The sequence below is a fragment of the Schistocerca nitens genome, chromosome 9 (assembly GCF_023898315.1).
Source record: "Schistocerca nitens isolate TAMUIC-IGC-003100 chromosome 9, iqSchNite1.1, whole genome shotgun sequence".
NCBI lineage: Eukaryota > Metazoa > Arthropoda > Insecta > Orthoptera > Acrididae > Schistocerca > Schistocerca nitens.
Genome location: NC_064622.1, coordinates 133,839,152 through 133,862,021, shown reverse-complemented (window position 1 = coordinate 133,862,021; position 22,870 = coordinate 133,839,152). Strand labels below are relative to the sequence as shown.

The 22,870-nt window shown below is 43.4% G+C and overlaps 2 protein-coding genes across 7 annotated transcripts in view; one reads left to right on the top strand and one right to left on the bottom strand.

The window, feature by feature from the left end:
• Window positions 1–6,583, bottom strand: part of LOC126203617 (tyrosine--tRNA ligase, cytoplasmic) — a 115,327-nt gene extending 108,744 nt beyond the window's left edge. Inside the window, exons 1-2 of one of the 5 annotated variants that reach the window (XM_049937983.1) lie at window positions 6,430–6,554; window positions 5,804–6,073 (exon numbers count right to left, since the gene is read on the bottom strand). In XM_049937983.1, coding sequence (XP_049793940.1) covers window positions 5,804–6,043 — 240 coding nt within the window. In that variant the 5' untranslated portion in view covers window positions 6,044–6,073; window positions 6,430–6,554. Of the gene's footprint in view, window positions 1–5,803; window positions 6,074–6,164; window positions 6,322–6,424 lie in introns of those variants that run through there. The other 4 variants (XM_049937984.1, XM_049937985.1, XM_049937986.1 and 1 more) reach the window with 4 other exon arrangements.
• LOC126203618 (1-acyl-sn-glycerol-3-phosphate acyltransferase gamma-like) overlaps window positions 6,517–22,870 on the top strand; it is a 75,963-nt gene continuing 59,609 nt past the window's right edge. The window contains exons 1-2 of one of the 2 annotated variants that reach the window (XM_049937988.1): window positions 6,517–6,647; window positions 7,599–7,807. In XM_049937988.1, coding sequence (XP_049793945.1) covers window positions 7,612–7,807 — 196 coding nt within the window. In that variant the 5' untranslated portion in view covers window positions 6,517–6,647; window positions 7,599–7,611. Of the gene's footprint in view, window positions 6,648–6,956; window positions 7,089–7,598; window positions 7,808–22,870 lie in introns of those variants that run through there. The other variant, XM_049937989.1, reaches the window with a different exon arrangement.

Genomic DNA, 22,870 nt, shown 5'->3' with positions numbered 1-22,870 from the left:
TGGTACAGGTTACAGGCAGAGAAAGAAATGTATAAGCCCACTACACACACATTTTGTATTACGCATTTACAACAAAGTTGAGACACATACATCACATATGCTTAAATATATCATGAAAATGCCTTTTCCAAGTTATGGGTAGCAAAAGACCATAAACTGGTTTATTATTCACTTCTCAACAATTAAAGAATTAACCGACAGCACAACAGTAACTATGTAATAACAACTACAGTGCTGTAGGGCGTAAACTGTGTTGTTATTCTAATTACTACTAGGGGCAGACATGAAGCACTGACAGCTTGCAGCCTTCGAACTTCTGTCAGTTCAGAAGTAAAGAGACCTGCAATCAAGTGATTTATTAACTGTAGGCCTAAATATAGTGCACACATTTTACCTTGGTTGATTTCACATAGGGATATGGGTGAAGCAACTGTTGCTAGGGAGAGGAATGGTGTAGAGGAAGCATGTTTTGTAACAAGTGTCTACCCCCAATATGGATAAGTTAGACTTCTTTTCTGGGGAAGAGCTGTAGGCAGCACTAGCAATGCATTGAGGATTGGTTCATCATTCTACTAAAAAAGTCAGAAATAGGCAGTACTAACTGTCTTACTAACTCATTAGTTTGTAGTTAAATGAAGCACCCACAAAACTAAATATCATTTATTTTTAATCATTTTAAAAATTAAAGCATCCAAAGAATATTCTTTTCCATTCTAAAGTTTAATTAGCCACTTGTACTGATAATGGCAAGTGGATTGGGAGAAGGGGGGGGGAAGGGAAATAGCTAATATCTGATTGCACTCATGAGGGGACCTCCTGGGAGGTGCGAGTTATGAGCTTATACTTCGTCTGCTTATGGTGTGGGTAGGCGCCTATCACACCCCAAAATTGTAGGTGCCGAAGCGGCCTCGTTTTCGAAATATTGCCTGTTAAAGTTTGGGCAGCTCTTTATATAAAGAAACGTTTCACTATTGTCGCAAGTGAGCAAGGAGCCGAGTAGCAAGCGAGTGAGACTCCCATCCAGGCGACCCTGGTTCGAGACCCACCTATGCTACTTCTGTTTTCTTTTTGTTTTTTTTTCAAATGCTTGTTTTAATCTATAATTACTCATGAAAATTTTTGCAAGGAATCGATTAAAAAGAGTTACAAGCCTCTATAAATCAAAATTACAAATTGTATGTCATATTTTGTTTCAATCTTTTGCATTTTTTTTTTATTTTAACAGGAAATTAACCGTAATTAAAATGTTGGCATACTTAAATTTGCCTATTTACCTGAGAATTGAGAGAAGTTGTTAAAATATTTCTTCAAAAATAGTCATAAACCCGTCATACAATTGTTGGGACAGGGTCCTATAAAATGTTATACCTGTCAGATCGTTGACACGTCGTCACGCCTAATCCTGTTTATGGTCTGTGACCGTTGGCGTTCCCCTATTTGTACCTGCCGTTCCATGAATAAAGGGACTCTACTGTCTGTGTACATGAGTAGCGACGGTTATAACTGCCGAATAAATGTTTTTCGTTAGCTGAAAGCTTGGCTTTGAAGTGTGCAGACGTTTTATTCTTTAAAATGGAGCAAAGTGCAAGTTGTTCACGAGTGGTCAGTGAGTGCAATTCTGACAATATTGAACATTTGGTGGAAGACCAAGGAGGTCTTTTGTGGGCTCCACTTAACAATGAAGAACGGCAGGAGTTAACAGATGCAATGCATTGTCTATGGCAGTTACTTATCAAAAATAATTTTACACTGGAATCAGTGAGCTCCAACATCAGCGAACGATCTTCATTAATCGGCAGAGAAATGTTCAAACGATTTCTAGACATGTACGGGACTATGACATTCACGGACCAAGAAGTAGTATTTTCCGACAATGAAAGGGGTTGCGAGTCCTTCCGAAGCAAGCTACGACGAAAGTGATGCACGGAAAAAATATAAATAATACCCATTTCTTTGGATTCTAATGAAGAAGATGATGGAGATGAGCGGACCAGAATCCCGTATGCTGTGAAAGTCAAGGCCGTGGAGATGGCAAAACTTAGGCCAACATGGTCATTGAATACATTACCAAAACATTCAACGAGATTATTGAAAAGCATTTTGAAAGTGGAGATTCCAAATCGCAGTATGATGGACACAAAATGATAAACTGGAAGTACTCAAGTCGTATGTTTACGACCGGTTTATCGAGACAAGAGACCATAGAGCAGGCCTCGTAACATGTTCTGCCCCCCCCCCTTTTTTGTGTGTGTGTGTGTGTGTGTGTGTGTGTGTCTATATATATATATATATATATATATATATATATATATATATATATATATATATATATATACCTGTCCTTTTTTCCCCCCTAAGGTAAATCTTTCCGCTCCCGGGATTGGAATGACTCCTTACCCTCTCCCTTAAAACCCACTTTCCCGATGAAGTAACCGTTGGTTGCGAAAGCTTGAATTTTGTGTGTGTGTTTGTGTGTTTATCGACATACCAACGATTTCGTTTGGTAAGTTACATCATCTTTGTTTATAACGCAAAAGACTGAAACAAAATGTGACATTCAATTTGTAATTTTGGTTTATAGAGGCTTGTAATTCTTTTTAATCAATTCCTTGCAAAATTTTCATGATTAATTATAAATTAAAACAAGCATTTGAAAAAACAAAAAGAAAACAAAAGTAGCATAGATGGGTCTCGAACCAGGGTCACCTGGATGGGAGTCTCGCTCGCTTATTACTCAGCTACTCGCCCACTTGCCACAATAGTGAAACTTTTCTGTATATAAAGACCCGCCCAAACTTTAACAGCCAATATTTCAAAAACGAGGCCGCACTGGCACCTACAATTTTTGGGTGTGATAGGTGCCTACCCACACTATAAGCAGGCGGAGTGGGAGCTCATAACTCGATGCACCTTCCAGAAGGTCCCTTCGTCTGGAGCAATGGTGTAATTTCTTACACTGCTCTACACGCATTTTGGAACACGCAAGGCAATGCTGATTCTTGGACTCGTCTCAGAAGATAAGTTGGGGAAATGCAAACTATATTTATAACACTACAGATTTGGAGAAAGCTTTTGACAATGTTACCTGAAATACAATCTTTAAATTTCTGAAGTTAGCAGAAATAAAACTACAGGGATGGAAAGGTTACTTACATCTTGTGCAGAAATGTCATGGCAGTTTTAAGAGTTGAAGAACATGAAAGGGAAACAGTGGTTGAGAAAGGAGTGAGGCAGGGTTGGATTCTATCCTTTATGTTATTCAATCTGTACAGTGAACAAACGCTAACGGAAAACGAATAAAATTGTAGAGTGGGTATTAAAGTTAAAGGAGAATAAATAAAAACTTTGAGGTTTGCTGATGACGTAATTCTCTCAGAAAGAGCACAGGAGTTGGAAGAGCAGTTGAATGGAATGGACAGTGTCTTGAAAGGAGGATATAAGATGAACAAAAGCAAAATGAAGATAATGGATAGCAGTCAAATTAAATCAGGTGATGCTGAGGGAATTAGATTAGGAAATGAGACACAAAGTAGTAAAGGAGTTTTGCTATTTGGGAAGCACAATAACTGATGATGGTTGAAGTAGAGAGGATATAAAATGTAGACTGGCAATGGCAAGGAAAGTGTTTCTGAAGAAGAGAAATCTGTTAACATTGAGTATAGATTTAAGTGTCAGGAAGTCTTTAATTTGTATCGAGTGTAGCCGTGTATGGAAGTGAAACATGGACGGTAAATAGTTTTGACAAGAATAGAACAGAAGCTTTTGAAATGCGGCGCTCCAGAAGAATGCTGACGATTAGATGAGTAGATCATGTAATTAATGAGGAGGTACTGAATAGAATCGGGGAGAAGAGAAGTTTGTGGCACAACTTGACTAGAAGAAGGGATCGGTTGGTAGGACATGTTCTGAGGCATCAAGGGATCACCAATTTAGTATTGGAGGACAGCGTGGAGGGTAAAAATTGTAGAGGGAGACCAAGAGATGAATACACTAAGCACATTCAGAAGATGTAGGTTGCATTAGTTACTTTGAGATGAAGAAGCTCGCACAGGACTGAGTAGTATGGAGAGCTGCATCAAACCAGTCTCTGGACTGAAGACTACTACAACAATGTTCAGCTATTTAATTTTTGCTTAATTTTGGCTGATTGATGCCAATGCAGCTGAGAAGATCTACAAAATTAAGAACCTTCAAAATAGTCTCATTGTTCATTTTACTTGTTAAGTATTATTTTATGCCCTTATCACCATTATCATCCAACAAAAGTGATGGACTTCGTACTTTACCATTCTGTAATATGATCAGAGGAGTGAACTTGTCACATAATCAAGTAATGTATATGATTATAAACTAATACAAATGGCTTCACCAAGGTGACAGTGCCTTTGAAGTCTGAGGATAAACTGTTGGATAAGAAATATATAAATAAAATGTGAAAAAGATAAAAGTTTTCAAGTTTAAGAACCAAACACACAAACAAAACAACGGCTGAAGCAGCAAGCTGCAGCATACATTCTACAACAGCTTGCTACTAATTGCTTACCAGAACTTGATGTTACTTTGCGACAGCAGGATACCCATGTACAAGAATCAAATGTCTCAAGCATTTTCGGCTGAAGGATTTGGGCCAGAGTGAACAAAATGCCTTTTCTGGGCAAGCAAGGCTACTTATACCTGTTAACAGTAAGCACCGCAATGGTCTTCTCCTAATCAGAAGTAAGGAAAGCCATTCTGTACACTTTGTGTAACATGGGAACAATCATCAAGAAGTGAGAGATGGTTTCCGAGAGCAACAGAACACTCAAGAGACAGTTAGCTGCTTAGTTTTCCCCTTTCAAAGGATGATGATGACGATGACGGTGGTGGCGACGATGACAGTGATGATGAATGTGAGGCACTCAACAGCACAGTCATCAGTGTCCTTACTATGTGTCAGGATGCCAATCTCGTGGTGGTGGTGTTAGGGGACACACACCTTACAAAAACAATACTATCATTTATGACTCAGAACCATCATTGGTTCCTTTCAGACAATGACACAAGTGATGGAAACATCTTGAATTTGTGTCTCACCAAACAAATGATTTGTAAACTTGTGTCCAACATAAAGTGAAACTCTCTTGTCTGCAGCCAGGTGCAACTGCAACCATGGTGAAATGTGTCTTAAGTTGTGGTATACAGTAATTAAATGTAGGGCTCCTCTCAGAACAAGACAGAAATAAACTGTGCATTAAATTTTGCCTTATGGATGACACGGAAGAGAAGAACATACATGACAATTTCTGGGACTGCCAAATCAACCTTAACTAGTCCATTCATTAAATATGTAAATGAACAATTTCTGATATATGAGAACATCAGTTTTTCAGAAATTACATGCTGAGGTTAAAAGAAATCTCAGATTTAATGAAAGTTACATGGTGGATCCCCTTCGATTTTATATAGTTTATGTGTAAGCATATAATATGAATCAAAATACTCAGACTTGTCCATTAGCTAATATAAGTTTTCTAAATTTACTTTGCTGCTTTAGCTTTTCTGCCTAAACACACACACACACACACACACACACACACACACACACACACACACACCATAATAAAGTTAGTATACTAGACAACCACTTTGTATGTCACATTTATGCATGATAAACATACCTGAGACAGGTCATAATTGTAACTGATAAAATATTTTCTAAAACAGTTATACTACCAAGCACAGGTTGCTACAACGACCAACAGGAAACTGTTAATGTGGGCGCCAATGATATAAGCACCATTGTTTGACATCTGTTTTTTCTAACCTGTTGAAGATGTCCAATGTAAGGCAAGCTAACGTCACACCAGTTTTTACTTGGAAAAAGTTTCCTTTCCGCTGAAGTGAAGCTTTTAATGTGATTGTACCAACGAGTTACATGATCTAAATTATGTGGGAGTGAGGATACACGTTCGAAAATTTGAAGATCAGTCTGAGTCGGTGAATAGCCGCATATATAGCTGTACAGAGACAGATGCGAGTCAAGTAATCTTAAAGCATCATCCATCACCAAAATCTACCATGCCCGTCACCAACACTGGAAGAGAAAAAAATGAAGCACAGTTAACACCCTAGACTGACAAGCGCTTTATACAGCATGCTACACGATATAAATGTTATACACATACATTGACAACGTTCTAAATGGGTGTCCGTTAAAAGCTAATCGTATCTATGAGGTAGACGGAGGAAGCTTCAACTAATTTATCCACTGAATTTAGTTTAAAAGCTGCGGTAACTCATATGATCCACTGGCAACGCATCCCTTGTAACAGATGTTTTGTAAAGGTTACTCTTCAAGGGTAGCTTTCTAACGAAGTTACAGTTTCTGCACATAGTACTCAATCTATACAAAAGTAATTTCCATGCATTATTCATTTTCATTTACGTTACCACTTTTTGTGTTTCCCTTTCGGAAAGTAATACACGTGCTTCCTCCAACAGTATGCGAATCTGTTTTGTTTCCAAGAACGGTGTGACGGAAGGTGGTAACACTGTGAGGCCTGGTGTTTACTTCATTTGCATGTTGTGGGTCTTGTGGGATACGTGAGTCTTGTAAACTGAGTAAGCAGTTCTCAAGAAGCGGCGGTAGTGTGGTTTTAAGTGAGCAAGTATGTTATATCCCGTAATTCTGACTTCTGTACAAATACCATACGATAAGTTACTTTACAATTTTTTGTGATACCATGACGTTTTACGAGAAATGTTGTAATTGATCTTTCACTAGACTCCGTTCAGATTCTGCAGAGGGGCGCTTTACCTGTTTTTCGGAATTCATTGATAGCATCAGTTATGCATTTAGAGCAACAGGTAACGCGAAAAGTTATAAGCTTGAATGGCTAAGAGCGGAATTGATGTGAGAGTCCAAAGTACGACGGTTACTGAAGCGCTTGATTAGATAGCATTGACTTTTAGACCCTGTAAATTTGCAGAGAATTCAGTGCGCAGTATTCCTCGTACAGCTTACTTTCGGTATTAGGTCGTACATAAGTATTCGTGTTAATTCATAAATCGAGACGCAATCTCGGTTTTATTAGGGAATGTAAATTGGAGTATGTGATGTTTTGTGATTGTTCCCAATCATTTACAATTGTCCCAATTTCAGTAATTCCTTACGAATAATGCTGCTCCAACATTTCACCTTACAGCCTATTAATTTAGATAACATGTTCTCCTTATCTCTAATATACTGTCACAGTTTTTCACAATACTGTAGTGCTTTGTAGCCTACGAACAATGTATCTTGCCCTTTTCTTCTCTAATACTCGTGATTTTACAGGGAAGAATATGTCTAGTGATTCCCATATGATGACATATTTAAATTTCCCCACAGCTACTTGCAGTTAGTCTTTGTGATTTCACCTCACTTTGTACTTGTTTGTAATGTGATTATCTGGCTTCCAGGAGATTGTTAAATGTATTATTTTGGTTGTTTTAAAGACAAGGGTGGGCGTGCAGGGCATTTTAATATAATTACTCCTCTTCAAAGGATTACCTTTTACTCTGATTTGTCGTTGTTTGTTAACCTGTATGACAATGAAAAACAAATCTCTTTTTTCCAGGTTGTCACCAGCGATGGGCTCACTCCTCTATAGTTTGGTTTCAAAAATTAAAGCCTCACCAGTTTCACATTTACTTCTTGTCATAACATTTCTGGTATCTGGGTTGGTAGTTAATTTGGCTCAGTTGATACTGTATTTCGGAGTCCGCCCTTTCAGCAAATATTATTTTCGCAAACTGAACTATTATGTGGCATACTCACTTTATTGCCGTAAGTATTCAGCATTTTATCTTTTTTTACCACAGCATTGTTGTTAACTTAAACTATAGTAAGTCAAACTTTGCCATAAGTTGACAAACTGGTTATCAAACCAGCCGATGTACTGAATTTTCAATTTGATTTCAACATTTGTTGTATAATCATAAAACGATATTAGTCATTTTACTTTCTGTAAATATTTGTTACACTGACTTTTCAGTATTTCCAGATACACGTGAAACAATAATTTGAAACCCAGTAGCATATAACCTTAGGGACTAATAGTTCCATTTATTGAAAAATTGAGATTAACCTGTGTTTGTGAAGCATCAAAATTGATTGGCAAAATTTTGCTCCGACTCATTATTTACATGTACCTACTGTTAAACAATATTTTGCATATTATTTATGGTTTTTATCGATCTCATATGCATGGGTTACTGTTTCATTTAAACCATTAAAAGCCAAAACTAATTACATGTTGGAATGAAATTTGAATGTTTGGTAAAATCAGAAATAAGATATAAAAGTAGGTTACTGCAGTGACAAACATTAAATCTTGGACTACACTACACATCAATCTGTTATAGAAATTTAATTTTTGTGTTGAGATTTGGTGGTTTTACCAGTTTACAACCAGATTGTCACATTCCAATGTAACTTAGGCCTTTGGCCTAAGTGGGAGAGCAGCACTCACTTTTCGAAAGAGGTTCCATAGATGTATGTTAGTAATGCCCAAAAGCATGACTGGTTAAAATGCAATGACATTGTGCAGAACATATGAACCTGAAGTAAGAAAGGAGGAATTGGGAGTATAAACATAAGAACAAATTCAGATTGGTAGAAAGTAGTGAGTAAAGCACTTATGAGTAATGTAGTGAAATTGACAACCGAATATTAGCAAAAAGTGAGCAGTGTTGAATTATGAGGTGATCAATAAGTAATACAACACTTTTTTTCTCAAAGCAGGTTGGTTTTATTTGTAATTCCAATACTCCATATTTTCCTCCACTCTTGTGGCTACAAAACCAACATAATCTCTGCTCACTGCGATGGTCTTACCCTACCTTACTGGAATGGCCTATATGCCCACAAGGTACCACTATACTGGTTGACGTCAGAGCAGACAGCTTGCTGCAACAATAACCTCCCATCACCCACAACTGCTTCCAGTGGAGTGCATTCTTCATTGGGCCAAACAGATGGAAATCAGAAGATGAAATAGCGGTAGTATAGGATGGATGAGGAAGAACAGTCCAGTGAAGTTTTGTGAGGTTTTCTCCAGTGTGCAGATTTGTGTGAGGCACTGTGTTATCATGGAGAAGAAGAAGAAGAAGTTTGTTTGCATTTTTGTGGCGCAAACACACTGCAGTCATTTCTTCAGTTTACTGAGGGTAGTACAGTATACATCACAATTGATTGTTCGATCATGAGGTCGGATGTCAAATAGAATATCCCTGTCAGAGTCCCAGATGACCATTGCCATGGCTTCACCGGCAGAGGGTGCAGTTTTGAACTTTTTCTTCGTAGGAGAGATGGTGTGATGCCACTCCATGGCTAGCTGTTTTGTTTCCAATTCGAAGTGATGAACCTGTGTGTCCGTTGCATGTGATGATGATCGGCAAAATATTGTCACAATCAGCCTCATAACACGCAAGCAGTTCCATACAGAGGGTCCTTCATTGCTGTTTATTGGTTGCTGCTAGGCGGCGAGAAATACATCAGGCACACACCTTTTGAGTACCCCAACTGGTGGATGAGTGTGTCAACACTACCAACAGAAACATCCAGTTGAGCAGTGAGGTGTTTGTGATCCATTGCCACATCGAATGAATGTGTCCATACCAACATTGCAGGAGTCGCAGCTGTTTGTGACTGGTCGGCATGCAGGAGATCGGAGAGGTCACGTGACCTACTTATGGTGATGACAGGCGCATCACCCAATGACTTTCTGTGCTTTTTTCACTGCCAAGTCTTTGTAGACATTCTCCAAGTGCCTATGAAGATCTGTGATGCTCTAGTTTTCTCCCCAAGGAAACTCTATGGCAGTTCCCTGCTTGGAATGCACCTCCATTGCAGAAGCCGTTTTGAAGGCTGTGTATAGCACTGCCGCCTATTGGAACTTCATGAAACTATAGGGGTCCCCCAGGGGGCCTCACAGCTCTTTTAGGGGGCCACGTGTGGCGTACACAGGTCCCTGAGTTATTGGAGTCTTTCTTCTTTTCCGGGGTCCTTTACTTTCCCCTTCCTTCTCCTTCCCTGTCCTTATTCCTTTCCCTTTGCCCCTCCGTTTGCCTCTTTTGATGTTCTTATTTATGTACAATGTTGGTACCTGTGCTGTGAACATCTCGTGCAAGACCAGGAGTGGGTGCCCATCTTTTCACCGAGCAAGGTGGCGCAGTAGTTAGCACAGTAAATTTGCATTTGGGACGACAACGGTAACCCTTGTTTGGCCATTGTGATTTAGGTTTTCCGTGATTTCCCTAAATCACTTAAGGCAAATTCCGAGATGGTTCGTTTGAAGGGCACGGCTGACTTCCTTCCCTATCCATTCCTAATCCGATGGGACCGATGATCTCTGTCACCTCCCCCTAGTCAACCAGCCATCTTTTCGGAGCATCGGAACTCCCAGCAATGGCTGTACTGGCAGGCAGCAGTTGCTGTGGCTGGGTGACATCCATGAGGTGAGAGCCCTTGTTCGGAGTGAGTGTTAAATTCTCTGGACACTCTTCTGTGGCCGTGTCTCGCCCTAGAAATCGTTCTGTCTCAGTTCATGTTTCTGACTTGCCCTCCTTGGTTACCTCCTGGGAGGAGGGCCAGGTTCGCCAGCATGGGGCAAAACCCTTTTTGTGGTTCCTGGTCTGTACCTGGACTGTCAGGGAGACTTCTGCCACCGCCAAACCCCTATTCTTTCTGGAACACGTTGATGAGAAGTTCGGTGAAGTTGAGTCATTGAGCAAGATGAGACTTGGCTCCCTCATTATCGGGACAACTTCTGCCAGTCAGTCGGCCTCTCTTTGCACCTGTGACTCTTTAGGAGACGTCCCAGAGAATATCAATGCTCACAAGTCACTCAATATGACATAGGGTGTAATTTCCTATAGGGACCTGCTCCTCTAGTCAGATGATGAACTTAGGGCTAATCTGGAATGATGTGGCATTCATTTCATCTGGCACATCCAGAGATACCCTAAGGACCATCCTGTAGACACTGGCACTTTCATCCTGGCATGTGAGGGGGATACCCTGCCCGAGAAGGTCAAGGTAATGGTTCATAGATGTGAAGTCAAACCATACATTCCACCTCCCAAGTGTTGCTTCTAGTTCTACCACATGTTCTTGGGATGCAATGCCACTCCAATCTTTGGTGACTCTTCATTTGGGGAACTCTAGCACCTCACCGCCTGACTGTATGAAGTGCTCTGGTCTCCATTCTCCTCACTCACCTGAGTGTTCAGTGTATAGAAAGGAAAAAAAAAAAAAAAAAAAAAAACTTTAGAAAATAAAGATCCTTGACTGTCTCAGCTACTTTGAGGCCCAGAAGAAGTTTGACAGACCACACTCTGTGCATCTCTCCTCTACCTTTGCCTCAGTTCCATCTTCCCTTCCTCCCCCCCCCCCCCCCCTCTCCTCCCCATTGCCATCTTGTCCTCTTCACTTTCCTCCCTTCCCCTCCTGTCCCTTTCCTTCAAGGAACCACTCCTCCTCCTCCTCAGCCAGAGAAAGCATCCCGAATCAGACCCAGTTTCTATATATGCCACCCCATCCTCATCAGTGACGACCACTGGCCTGGTGACATGACCTCCCCTCAGCTTCTATATGTCTACCCTGCACTCTAGACACACGATAACCCAGTGGAAATGGATACTACAATCACCTATCGGAAGTACAACAACTTGTTTGCTCGTATTCTGCGTTCAGTCTTGCTCTACAAGAAACGCATTCTATGACAACCACTTGCCAATGTTTCGTGGTTATCGGGCATTCTGTGGGAACCTTGCTAGCCCCAGGCCATCATCTGGAGGGGTCTGCACTTTGGTTCGCACAGATGTCATTAGTGACTGGATATCCCTTCATATCAACCTGGAAGCAATAGCACTAAGAGTGCGAATGACCCCAGCAATCATTATTTGCAATGTCTACCTCCCTCCCGGTAGGCTACTTGCTTCTGTTGACCTGCCTGACTTAATACAGCAACTCCCACTCCCATACCTCCTACTTGGGGTCTTCAGTGCACACCTCACCCTGTGGGGGAGTGCCACTTTGATGGGTAAGGGTGTTCTTATTGACCAGCTTCTTAGACTTTGATTTGTATCTCCTCAATGAAAGTTCCCCTACCCACCTCAGTGCTGCTGATGGCTCTTTTTCTGTTATCAATCTCACAATCTCCCCCTCCCCCCCCCCCTCCTGTTCTTGTGATTTCCCTATGTTGGTCACCTCATGATGATCTTTGTGACAGTGACTACTTTCCGGAGATTCTGTCATTCCCCTGCCATCACCAGGTCACCACGTTGGACATTTCGCAGGGCCAGTTGGTCTTGATATACATCTGCTGTGCACTGTGACACCTCTCCCTCGGATTCCATTGATGCAGTCACGCAAGAAGTCTCTACCATTCTTCTTCATGCCACTGGCAATTCTATCCCCCTATCCATAGGTCTCCCTCATCATTGATCGGTACCATTGTGGACCGAGGACAAAGCACTCGCTACCCAGGACTGCCGATGGGCACTGCAATGATTAAACGACACCCTTCAGAGACCAGCCTTGACACTTTTAAGTGTCACCATGCTAAGGCCCGTTACCTTATTAAGCAGAGTAAAAAGGAATGCTGGGAGCGCTATGTTTCCTCCGTGGAGATGTATGCCTCTTCATTGCATGTTTTGTCAAAGCCTTCTGGGCTCTCAGCAACAGTCAAGTGCCCTGGGTCTGCTTGTACATGGTGCTCTGTGTACTGATTCATTAGTCCTTGAAGAACGTCTTGTGACACACTTTGCGACACCATTGGCATTCTCTTCCAATCCTGCTACCTTTCTCTGGCAAAAAGAATGAGTTGAACAAACCCCCCTCTGTTTCAACCCCCACCAAACCAAATTCTACAATGAACCCTTCAGTGAATGGGAATTCTTGCTGGCTCTTTATTTCTTCACATGACAGCCCCATGTGTGGATTCCATCCACAAACATATAACCCAACACTTGGAAGTTACTCAGAGGCAACATCTCCTCTGGATCTTCAACCGAATTTGGCTCACAGGTGCATTCCCCTCGCAAACGCAAGACAGCATAGTTATCCTTGTCCTTAAGCCCAGGAAAAATGCAACATCTCTCAACAGCTACTGCCCGATTAGCCTGACAAAAGTACTTTGTAAACTGCTCGATACAATGGTTAGTTTCCAGTTATGGTGGGTGCTCGAATCTTGGGGCCTTTTGTACCTGTATCAGTGTGGCTTCCAGGAAGGATGCTCTACAACTGACCATTTACTCAGATCGGAAACAGCAATCCAACAGGCTTTTTCTTTGACCTACATAAGGCATACGACATGGCTTGGAGCCATCACATTTTAGTTACCCACCATGATGGGCTTTAGTTTCCCCCTCACGATTTTTATCCATGAGTTTTTATCTCACGGGCCCCTCTGTGTTCGCATTGGCACTTCACTCAATGCCCCTTGGGTCCAGGACAACAGTATCCCCCAAGGTTCTGTGTTCAGTGTCATGCTTTTCCTCATCGCTGTCAATGGGCTTGTGACCTCTGTTAGGCCTCTGGATACCCCAGTGTTGTATGCTGATTTTTTGCATTTGGTGCAGCCCCCACTCAGTAGCATCTGTTGAACGCCAGCTCTAAGGCGCTTTCTGACAGGCCTCTGAATGGACCCTCTCCCCTAGCCTCCAGTTTTTTCCTTCCAAAACACATTTTTGCTATCAACCCATATTACATCCCAATCCAGAACTTTATTTAGGGGACCATTGTTTGTAGCAAAGTCCTGTTTCTTGGGCCTTAATTTTGATAAAAAGCTGATGTGGCTGCCTATGTTCACCACTTGAAGACTACCTCCATGCAGAAGCTTGATCTCTCCGCCCCCTGGCCCACACATCTTGGGGTGCAGACCATGCTACTCTTTTTCATTTTTATTGCTCTCTGGTTTTGTCCACATTAGATTATGGTTGTCTAGTTTATGGCTCAGCAGCTCCTTCCACTCCGAAACTATTGGACCCTGTTCATTAATATGGGGTGCATCTGGCTATCTGTGCCTTTTGCACTAGTCCTGTCGACAGTCTCCTCGCAGAAGCGGGGATTCCACCTCTACAAATACGATGGAGCCAACTCCTGGTTTCTTATGCAGTAGCCGTTCAATGATCCCCTAACCATCCCGTGTATCCCGTCCTTTTTGTTATCAAGGGTGGGATTGCCAGTTGGAATGCACCTCACTTCCCACCGTCAGGTTCTCAATCTTCACTCACACTGGAATGTGCCCCGTGTATTTCCTCCTGCACCCCTCCTTGGATGGTACCTTGACCATGGATTAGGACCCCCCCCCCCCTCTCCCTGCAGGTCCAGGGGTTAGAATAGGCCAGAGGTATCTCTGCCTGTTGTAAAAGGCGACTAAAAGGAGTCTCACATGTTTTGGCCTTTATGTGATGAACCCCCGTAGGGTTTGATCTCCATTTTTCAAAATTTTCCTGAAGAGCAAGCCAATAGGGCAAGGGCACCTTACATGATGCATAGTGTCCATCATGTGCTGAGACCTCTCACGTCCTTCGCCGATGTGGATCTGCACTTCTGCTCATTCTCCGGCTGTTGGGTGAGGTCACCCTCCTGGGTGCGTTTTCCTCCATCCTCTGTGCAGTATCGCTTTCTGCGCTGTCTGCAGTAATGGACTTCTGCTCATTTGCACCTGATATCCAGCACGGTAGCCAGTCCCTGCAGCAGGTGACCCTGAGGCTTAGACTGCCTCATTTAGTGTTTCATGCCTTCCCAGTCTCACGACACTCAATACGGAGCCCTGCAGAACACCATTCTCCTGAATTTGGGGAACTGTGGGAAGCGCCAACTTGGACACAGAAAGTACGGAGCGGCAGTGGAATTGCGGAGGTTTTATCCACCACCTGGCTGAGCTATGGTAGCTATTAAGTTTTACACCTGCTTTCTGCATTGCCATCCAGGAAACCTGGTTCCCGGCAATGCGGACCCCCTGCCCTCCGCGCCTATAAAACATATTACAGGAACCATAGTGACTAAAGTATAGTGTCAGGTGGAGTTTGCATTTATGTCCTGAACTCAGTATATAGTGAACCTGTGCCCCCTTCAAACCCCTTTTGAAGCTGTGGCTGTCAGGATAAGGACAACATAGGAAATAACCGTCTGTAACGTATATCTCCCTCTAGGTGGGGCAGTACCCCCACTTCTGCCTCGTAAATACAGGTGCCCCTACAAACTTCAGTGTGGCACATGACACATATTCGGCTATTGATCTCTCGGTTTGCAGTCCTGCCCTTCTCTCATCTATCCACTGGTGAGCACTTGATGACCTGTGTTATAGTGACCACTTCCCCATCTTCCTGTCATTACCCTGGCGTTATGCCCACAAACGCCTACCCAGATGGGCTTTAAACAAGGCAGACAGGGAAGCCTTCGCCTCTGATGTCACCACTGAATCTCCCCCACATGGTGCCATCAATGATGTTGTTGAGCAGGTCACTACAATGATCGTTTCTGCGGCAGAAAATGCGATCCCTCACTCTAGAGGGTGCCCCCGGCAAAAGACAGTCCCTTGGTGGTCGCCGGAAGTCCCTGAGGCAATTAAAGAGCGTCGGCAAGCTCTAGATCATAAGTGGCACCCTTCCCTGGAGCACCTAACAGTCTTTAAGTGGCTCTGTGCCCGCGTTCGCCGGCTTATAAAGTGACGGAAACAGGAGTGTTGGGAGAGGTACTTGTCGACCATTGGGTGCCATACGTCACCTTGCCAAGTCTGGACGAAGATCAGACGTCTTTGTGGGTATCTCACCCCAACAGGTGTCTCTCGCATTAACATCAATGGCTTGTTATCTAACAACACAAACGCGATTGTCGAGCACGTTGCTGAGCACTATGCTTGAGCCTCTGTGTTGAAAACTACTACCCCCCTCCCCCCCCCCCCCCAGCCTTTTGCACCCTCAAACAGCAGATGGAGAGGAAAGTCCTCTTGTTCACTACACGCCACAGTGAACCTTATAACGTCCCATTTACAGAGTGGGAGTTCCTCAGTGCCCTTGCACATTGCCCCGAGACAGCTCCTGGGCTGGATCGGATCCACAGTCAGATGATTAAACATCTCTCATCTGACTAAAAGTGACAGCTCCTCGTCATCTTCAACAGGATCTGGTGCGATGGTGTCTTTCCATCGCAATAGCGGGAGAGCACCATCATTCTGGTGCTCAAACCCAGTCAAAACCCACTTGATGTTGATAGCTACTGGCCCATCATCCTCACGAAATTTCTCTGTAAGCTGCTTGAACGTATGGCGTGTCGGCGGTTGTGTTGGGTCCTGGAGCCACGTGGTCTACTGGCTCCATGTCAGGGCGGCCTCCGCCATGGTCGCTCTACAACTGATAATCTTGTGCCCCTTGAGTCTGCCATCCAGACAGCCTTTTCCAGACGCCAACATCTTGTTGCTGTCTTTATTTGACTTGCATCATCATCATCATCATATCCTTGACACATTGCATGAGTGGTGTCTCTGGGGCCCACTTCCGATATTTATCCAAAACTCCCTGTTGCTTTGTACTTTCCGTGTCCAAGTTGCCACGTCCCCCCCCCCCCCCCCCCTCCCGTATTCAGGAGAATGGTGTTCCACAGGGCTCCATATTGAGTGTGTCTCTATTTTTAGTGGCTATTAACGGTCTAGCAGCAGCTGTGGGACTGTCGGGTTGACAGAAGCGTCCGATCCCACGCGTCGGCTTTGACCCGTGATGTAAGGGTTTTGTCGTGTGTGGCGTCATGACGGCGCAGAGTTTGGTTTGAGTGTGGCTGTCTCCAGTTCTGTTTTATCTTATTTTATTTACTTTTCTGATCTGTTCGTTCTATCTCGTGAGATTTTTTTTTAAATTTAAAAACACTTATTACTTATTTTAATTATCTGTTTCCTCCAATTTCTGTTTTAGTTTATTATATTTATCTTTCTGATATGTTCGTTCTATCCCGTGAGATTTTTTTTTTTTTAAAAGACAAAAAACGCTAATCAGCTACTGAAGCATCTTTATCTTCTATGGGTTGCAGGGGTTACGACCCCTGGGGAGGTGGGTGGGTGTTCATGCATGGCTGTCTTCACTTACACGTTGTAGCTACACAAGGCGTCTAAATTTGTTTATATTTCATTTGCCCCCCACCCAAAACACCCCATTTCCCGCGCTTGTCCCGTTAGTGTCATTAGGCTTCTTGTGGAAAGTGTGTGTGTGTGTGTGTGTGTGTGTGTGTGTGTGTGTGTGTGTGTGTGTGTGTGTGTGTTTTTTGTTTCCGCCATATTTGTGATGTCATGGGTCAAAGCAGACGGGTGGGATCGGACGCTTCCGTATTTCCGGACTGTCGGTCTCATCTTCTCTGTATGTGGATGACTTCTGCATTTCGTACTGCTCCTCCAGTACTGGTGTTGCTGAGCGGCGCCTACATGGAGCCATTCACGAGGTGTAGTCATTGGCTCTAGCCCACGCTTTCCAGTTTTCAGCTGGGAAGTTCTGTGTCATGCATTTCTGTCTGCATCACACCATTCATCCAGAACCAGAACTTAACCTTAATGATGATCCACTCACTGTAGTGGAGACGTATCAATTCTTAGGACTGTTTTTCGACACCCGATTGACTTGGCTACCTCACCTTCATCACATTAAGTGGAAGTGCTGGCAGCACTTCAATGCCCTCCGCTGCCTGAGCAACATCAACTAGGGTGTAGATCGCTCCATGGTGCTGCAGTTCTACAGAGCCCTTGTTGAATCCCACCTTGACTAGGGGAGTCTGGTTTACAGTTCAGTTAGGCCCTCTGTGTTGTGTTTACTCAACCCAGTGCACCACTGTGGCATTCGCCTAGCGGCGGGAGCTTTTAGAACGAGTCCGGTGACCAGTATCCTGGTGGAGGCCGGAGTCCCTCCATTGAAGGTTAGGCATGCACAACTGCTTGCCAGTTATGTTGCGCACATTCGTAGTTTCTCCTGTGCAATCGATTTTCCATCACCTTTTCCCAACCATGGCAGTTCATTTCCTGCATCAGCCCCTAGGTCATGGCTTAAGATTGCAGTTCACATCCGGTCCCTTCTCTCTGAACTGGAGTCCTTCCTGTTACCATCTCTCCTCGAGGTCCATTCACGTACACCTCCATGGTGTACACCTAAGCTGCAGATTCTTCTGGACCTTTCGCATAGCCCTAAGGACTCCGTTAACCATACGGCTCTCTGCTATCACTTCCTCTTGATTCTCGACATGTACCAGGGCCGTGAAGTGGTTTACACTGGCGGCTTGATGATTGATGGTCATGTAGGCTTTGTGTATGTTCATGGAGGATGTATTGAACAGCACTCCTTGCCATATGGCTGCAGTGTTTTCACTGCAGAGCTGGCGGCCATATCTCGTGCTCTTGAGCACATCCGCTCATGCCCTGGTGAGTTATTTCTCCTGTGTACTGACCCCTTGAGCAGCCTACAAGCTATCAACCAGCGCTACCCTCACCATCCTTTAGTAGTATCCATTCAGGAGTCCCATCTATACCCTCGAACATTCCCGTTGTTCAGTGGTGTTTCTGTGGACCCCAAGACACGTCAAAATCCCAGGCAATGAACTTGCCGACAGGCTGGCCAGACAGGCTACACGGAAACTGCTTCTGGAGATGGGCATCTCCGAAACTACCTTGCATTCTGTCTTACGCCGCAGGATTTTTCAGCTTTGGGAGATGGAATGGCGTAACCGTACGCACAACAAACTGCCTGTGATTAAGGAGACTATGAATGTGTGGAAGTTTTCTATGCAATCCTCTTGCAGGGATTCAGTTGTCCTCTGCCAGCTCCGCATTGGCCATATGTGGCTAACGCATGGTTACCCTCTCCATCGTGAGGACCCATCTCAGTATCGCTGTGGCTCACAAATGACGGCCGTCCATCTCTTACTGGACTGTCCACTTCTAGCCGCTCTGCGGCAGGCTTTTAATTTTCCCAGCACCCTACCTTCGGCGTTGGGCGAAAATGCCTCAACAACAGCTTTAGTTTTACATTTTATTCGTGAGGGTGAGCTTTATTATTTGATCTAAGTTTTAGTGTCCTCCACCCTAGTGCTTTTAGGGTGGAGGTTTTAATGTGTTGCAGTGTGGCTGGCTTCTGCTTTTTATTCTCTTGGTCAACCAGCCATGGTAATCTGCTCTCTTGTTTTGATCTTTTCTATATGTTTCTAGCGTCTCTCTGTGGTTTTCTTGTCCTATTTTGTCCATTTCTGTGTTTGTCGCCCTTCGTCATTTTTGTGGTTTTTTCTTTTCTTCCAGCTGTGTTTTGTAGTCTCGATTGTTTTATTCCCATCCTTGTGGAATTATTTTAATTGGAATGAGGGACCTAAGACGTAGCAGTTTGGACCCCTCCTCCCTCTTTTAAACTAACCAACCAATGGATCAGGACCAAACTATTCCAGGGTCTTAAGGTCTCTGTCACCGCTATGACATTTCCGGCATCTTGTATGTTCTGTCCTTGAAGAATTCCAGCGTGCTACCATTTTCTCCACTGATAGTTCCAAAATGATAGATAAGGTGGGATTTGCTTTTTACATCTACTACTGGCCTGGAACACCATGTACTGCTGGTTCATGTAGTGTGTTCACAGCAGAGCTGCTAGCTGTTACCAGGGCCCTCCATTTTGTTTCTCAGGCCTCACTCCACAGTGTTTTAATATGTACTGACTTAATGAGTAGCTTGCAGACTATAGATCAAAGCTACTCTCGTGCTTTGGTCTCTGCTAGCCATGACCTTCTCTCTGCCCTTGGCTGTGCTACCTGCTCTGTTGTCTTCCTGTGGGTCCCAAGTCATGTGGGCATCCGAGGGAATTAACTGGTTGACTGTTTGGCTAGAGAGGCAGATACTTTCACCATTCTCTTTCATGATCCCAGGTACAGATATGCAGATACACATCAAATCTTTCTTTGCTCAACAGTGGAATGACATCTGGTATACTACTGCTCTCCGTAATAAACTCTGCATAATGGAGACTACTGCAGTTTGGCACTCTTTCTTCCGCTGCTCTCAGAAAGAGTCCACTGTCTTACGCCACCTATGCATCAGTCATACCTCTCTCTCTCTCTCTCTCTCTCTCTCTCTCTCTCTCTCTCTCTCTCTCTCCACCCACACAATGTGGCTGTGGAGCCATACTGACGGTACCCCATATATTGATGGAATATCCCCTTCTTTTAGCCCTTCATACTAAGTATAGTTTTCCAGAATCCTTGTCTTTAATAATCTTACCAGATGATTCACATATAGTTTAAATATTCCTCAGTTCAGTGAAAGTGGTTTTTATTTTCAGTTGTATGGTTTTGCTTTACTCCTGGAGCAGGGGCAGGGTGTAACTTTGCATTGCAAGGCTCAATTAATCAATCAGCCAATTAGACTGTAGGAGCTGAAGTAGAAATATTCCATGATGTCTCACAACAAATTCCGCAATTTTTTCAACTGAAAATGGCCAAGAAAAAGATGAGTTGCATTACTTATTGAATGCCCCTCATAAAAATCCTTAGTAGGTAAAAGACAATCTCTGTTTGTTAGTTCCGGAAGGGCAAATCCAGAATATTTACATATTTAAAGTAAAGCAATTGGAGAAAAATTTCACAGACGTTCTCTTGAATTCCTTGTGGGACTAGCATTCTTGGAAGAGTGACTGCAGTTTGAGAAGTAGGAGAGTGGTACTGTACTGGCATGTATTGACAGAAGTGCAGCTGTGAGAACAAGTCACGAATTATACCCATATAGTTCATTTGGCAAGAGTATTGCCTGTGAAAGGCAAGGTTCCATGTTAGGGTCCTGGTGTCACACACAGTTTTAATCTACCAGGAAGTTTCAAAAAGCACAACATTAAACATTCATTCTGGCCAGTCTTGAGAATCATCAGTGGCACCTTTTCGACTGTCGATGTTACGACCTCCTAGCCCAGTCTCATAACTTTGCTACGTGGTGCTATGGTGCTTGCTATGTGATGGTCTTCATTACAGTGTTAATTTTCCAGTGATCCAGTTACAATCTTGTCATCGGCTATAGACCATTGCCAAGTTGGGCTCTTCAACAGGCCAGTGCACAGTTGTATACCTGTGCTATCTCTTTCATCCCCTTTTCATGAGATTGTATTGACAAAGTTGTCAGAGACCTCTCTGCCACAGTCACCCATGCCACTGAAAATGGTGTCACCCTTTCTTTGAGCTCCATCCACCAGTGGCTTGTGTTGTGGTCAGACTGCTGTCATTACTTTTAAGCATCTCCATACAAAGACTCACCCACACATTAAGAAGGAATGCTTGAAGTGCTATATCTCCTCTTTGGGAACATGTGCCTCTGTAGCCCAGGTGTAGGTTAATCTCCATAGAATAGTGGGGCACCAAAGATAAACAGCTTTTCTCGGTCTGCATTGTGGTTCTTCCTGAACATGTCACAACCCACTTTGTGACGGTATTGATGTCCTCTTCTTACCTAGATACCTTCCCAATGCATAAAAGACATATTGAAGAATCCTCCTACCTTTTACTCTTTATAACCATAAATGATATAATTAATTTTAGCAGTAGAGAGATAGTGTTATCATCCCAATCCTTAAACCAGGCAAAAACACAAAGTCCATTGATAGTACCAGTTGATTGTCTCTCTCTCTCTCTCTCTCTCTCTCTCTCTCTCTCTCTCTCACACACACACACACACACACACACACACACACACACACACACACACACACACCTTGCAAACTGCTTGGAAGGTTGAAAGCTCAGCAATTATGCTGCGCTCTCAAATTTGGAGCCGTTTGGCATCCTCATATCAGTGCTTTTCTTGGAGGGGCAGTCTACGACCTACCATATGGTTAGCTTCAAAACAGCAGTCTCACAGGCTGTTTCTAGAGACGGACATCTCATTTGCAGTCTTTCTTGACCCACTTAAGGCACATGACCCCATTGTACTTACCCCTCAACAATTGGGGATTTTGATGCTCCCTATCACTGTTACTCATCAGTTTTTATTCCTCCCATCATTTCAGGTTAAGAGTTTACACATCACTCAGCTCCCTGTGGATACAAGAGATCGGCATCCCTCAGGGATCCATGCCGACTCTTACTCTCCTCCTTATTATTGTCATTAATAGGCTAGTGGCCTCCATTGGACCCACGGTTACTTCCTCACAGTATATCAAAGACTTCTGCACCTGGTGTTGCTCCCACTTTGTAGTTCACCACTAAACAGAATTCTGGTTGGACTCACAGTGCTTTGATCTCATTGTGCAGTCCCAATTTTTGGGGCTTCTCTTCGATGAAAAGCTGACTTCGGAGCCCTGCATACATCATCTTAAGACTAGCCATGTGCAGATGCTTAATGCTATTTGCGTCCTCTCCTACATCTCTCTATATTGTGTTACTCTACTCTGTACTTACTGGGCCCTAGTCTTGTCCTGGCTGGACTGTAGTTGCCAGGTTTATGACTCAGTGGCATCTTCAGCTTTGAAATTATTGGACCCAGTACACTATAGGGTACCTTACAGACTAACTCACATGACAGTCTCCTCGCTTGAGGATCTTAGCATTCCAGTTCTGACAAACTAACTCTTCCTCACATATGAAATCACCATATGATTATTTCCTAATCATCTGCTGTAACAAATTCTTTTTTTTTCCCCATAGAGGGGCTTGTTAATCCACTGTTCCTCCCAGGTGGTGTATGGCTTGAGATCCTCTGCTGGAACTTCCGTCTATCGCCCTTAGTGTGTATGCTGTCAACAGATATCGTAAAATAAGATCTTATTAAGCAACATTGTATCATAATTTTCAAACAGAAGTCTGTCTGCGCTGAGTTGCTTGACAAGACTATAAAAAGTGTCATGT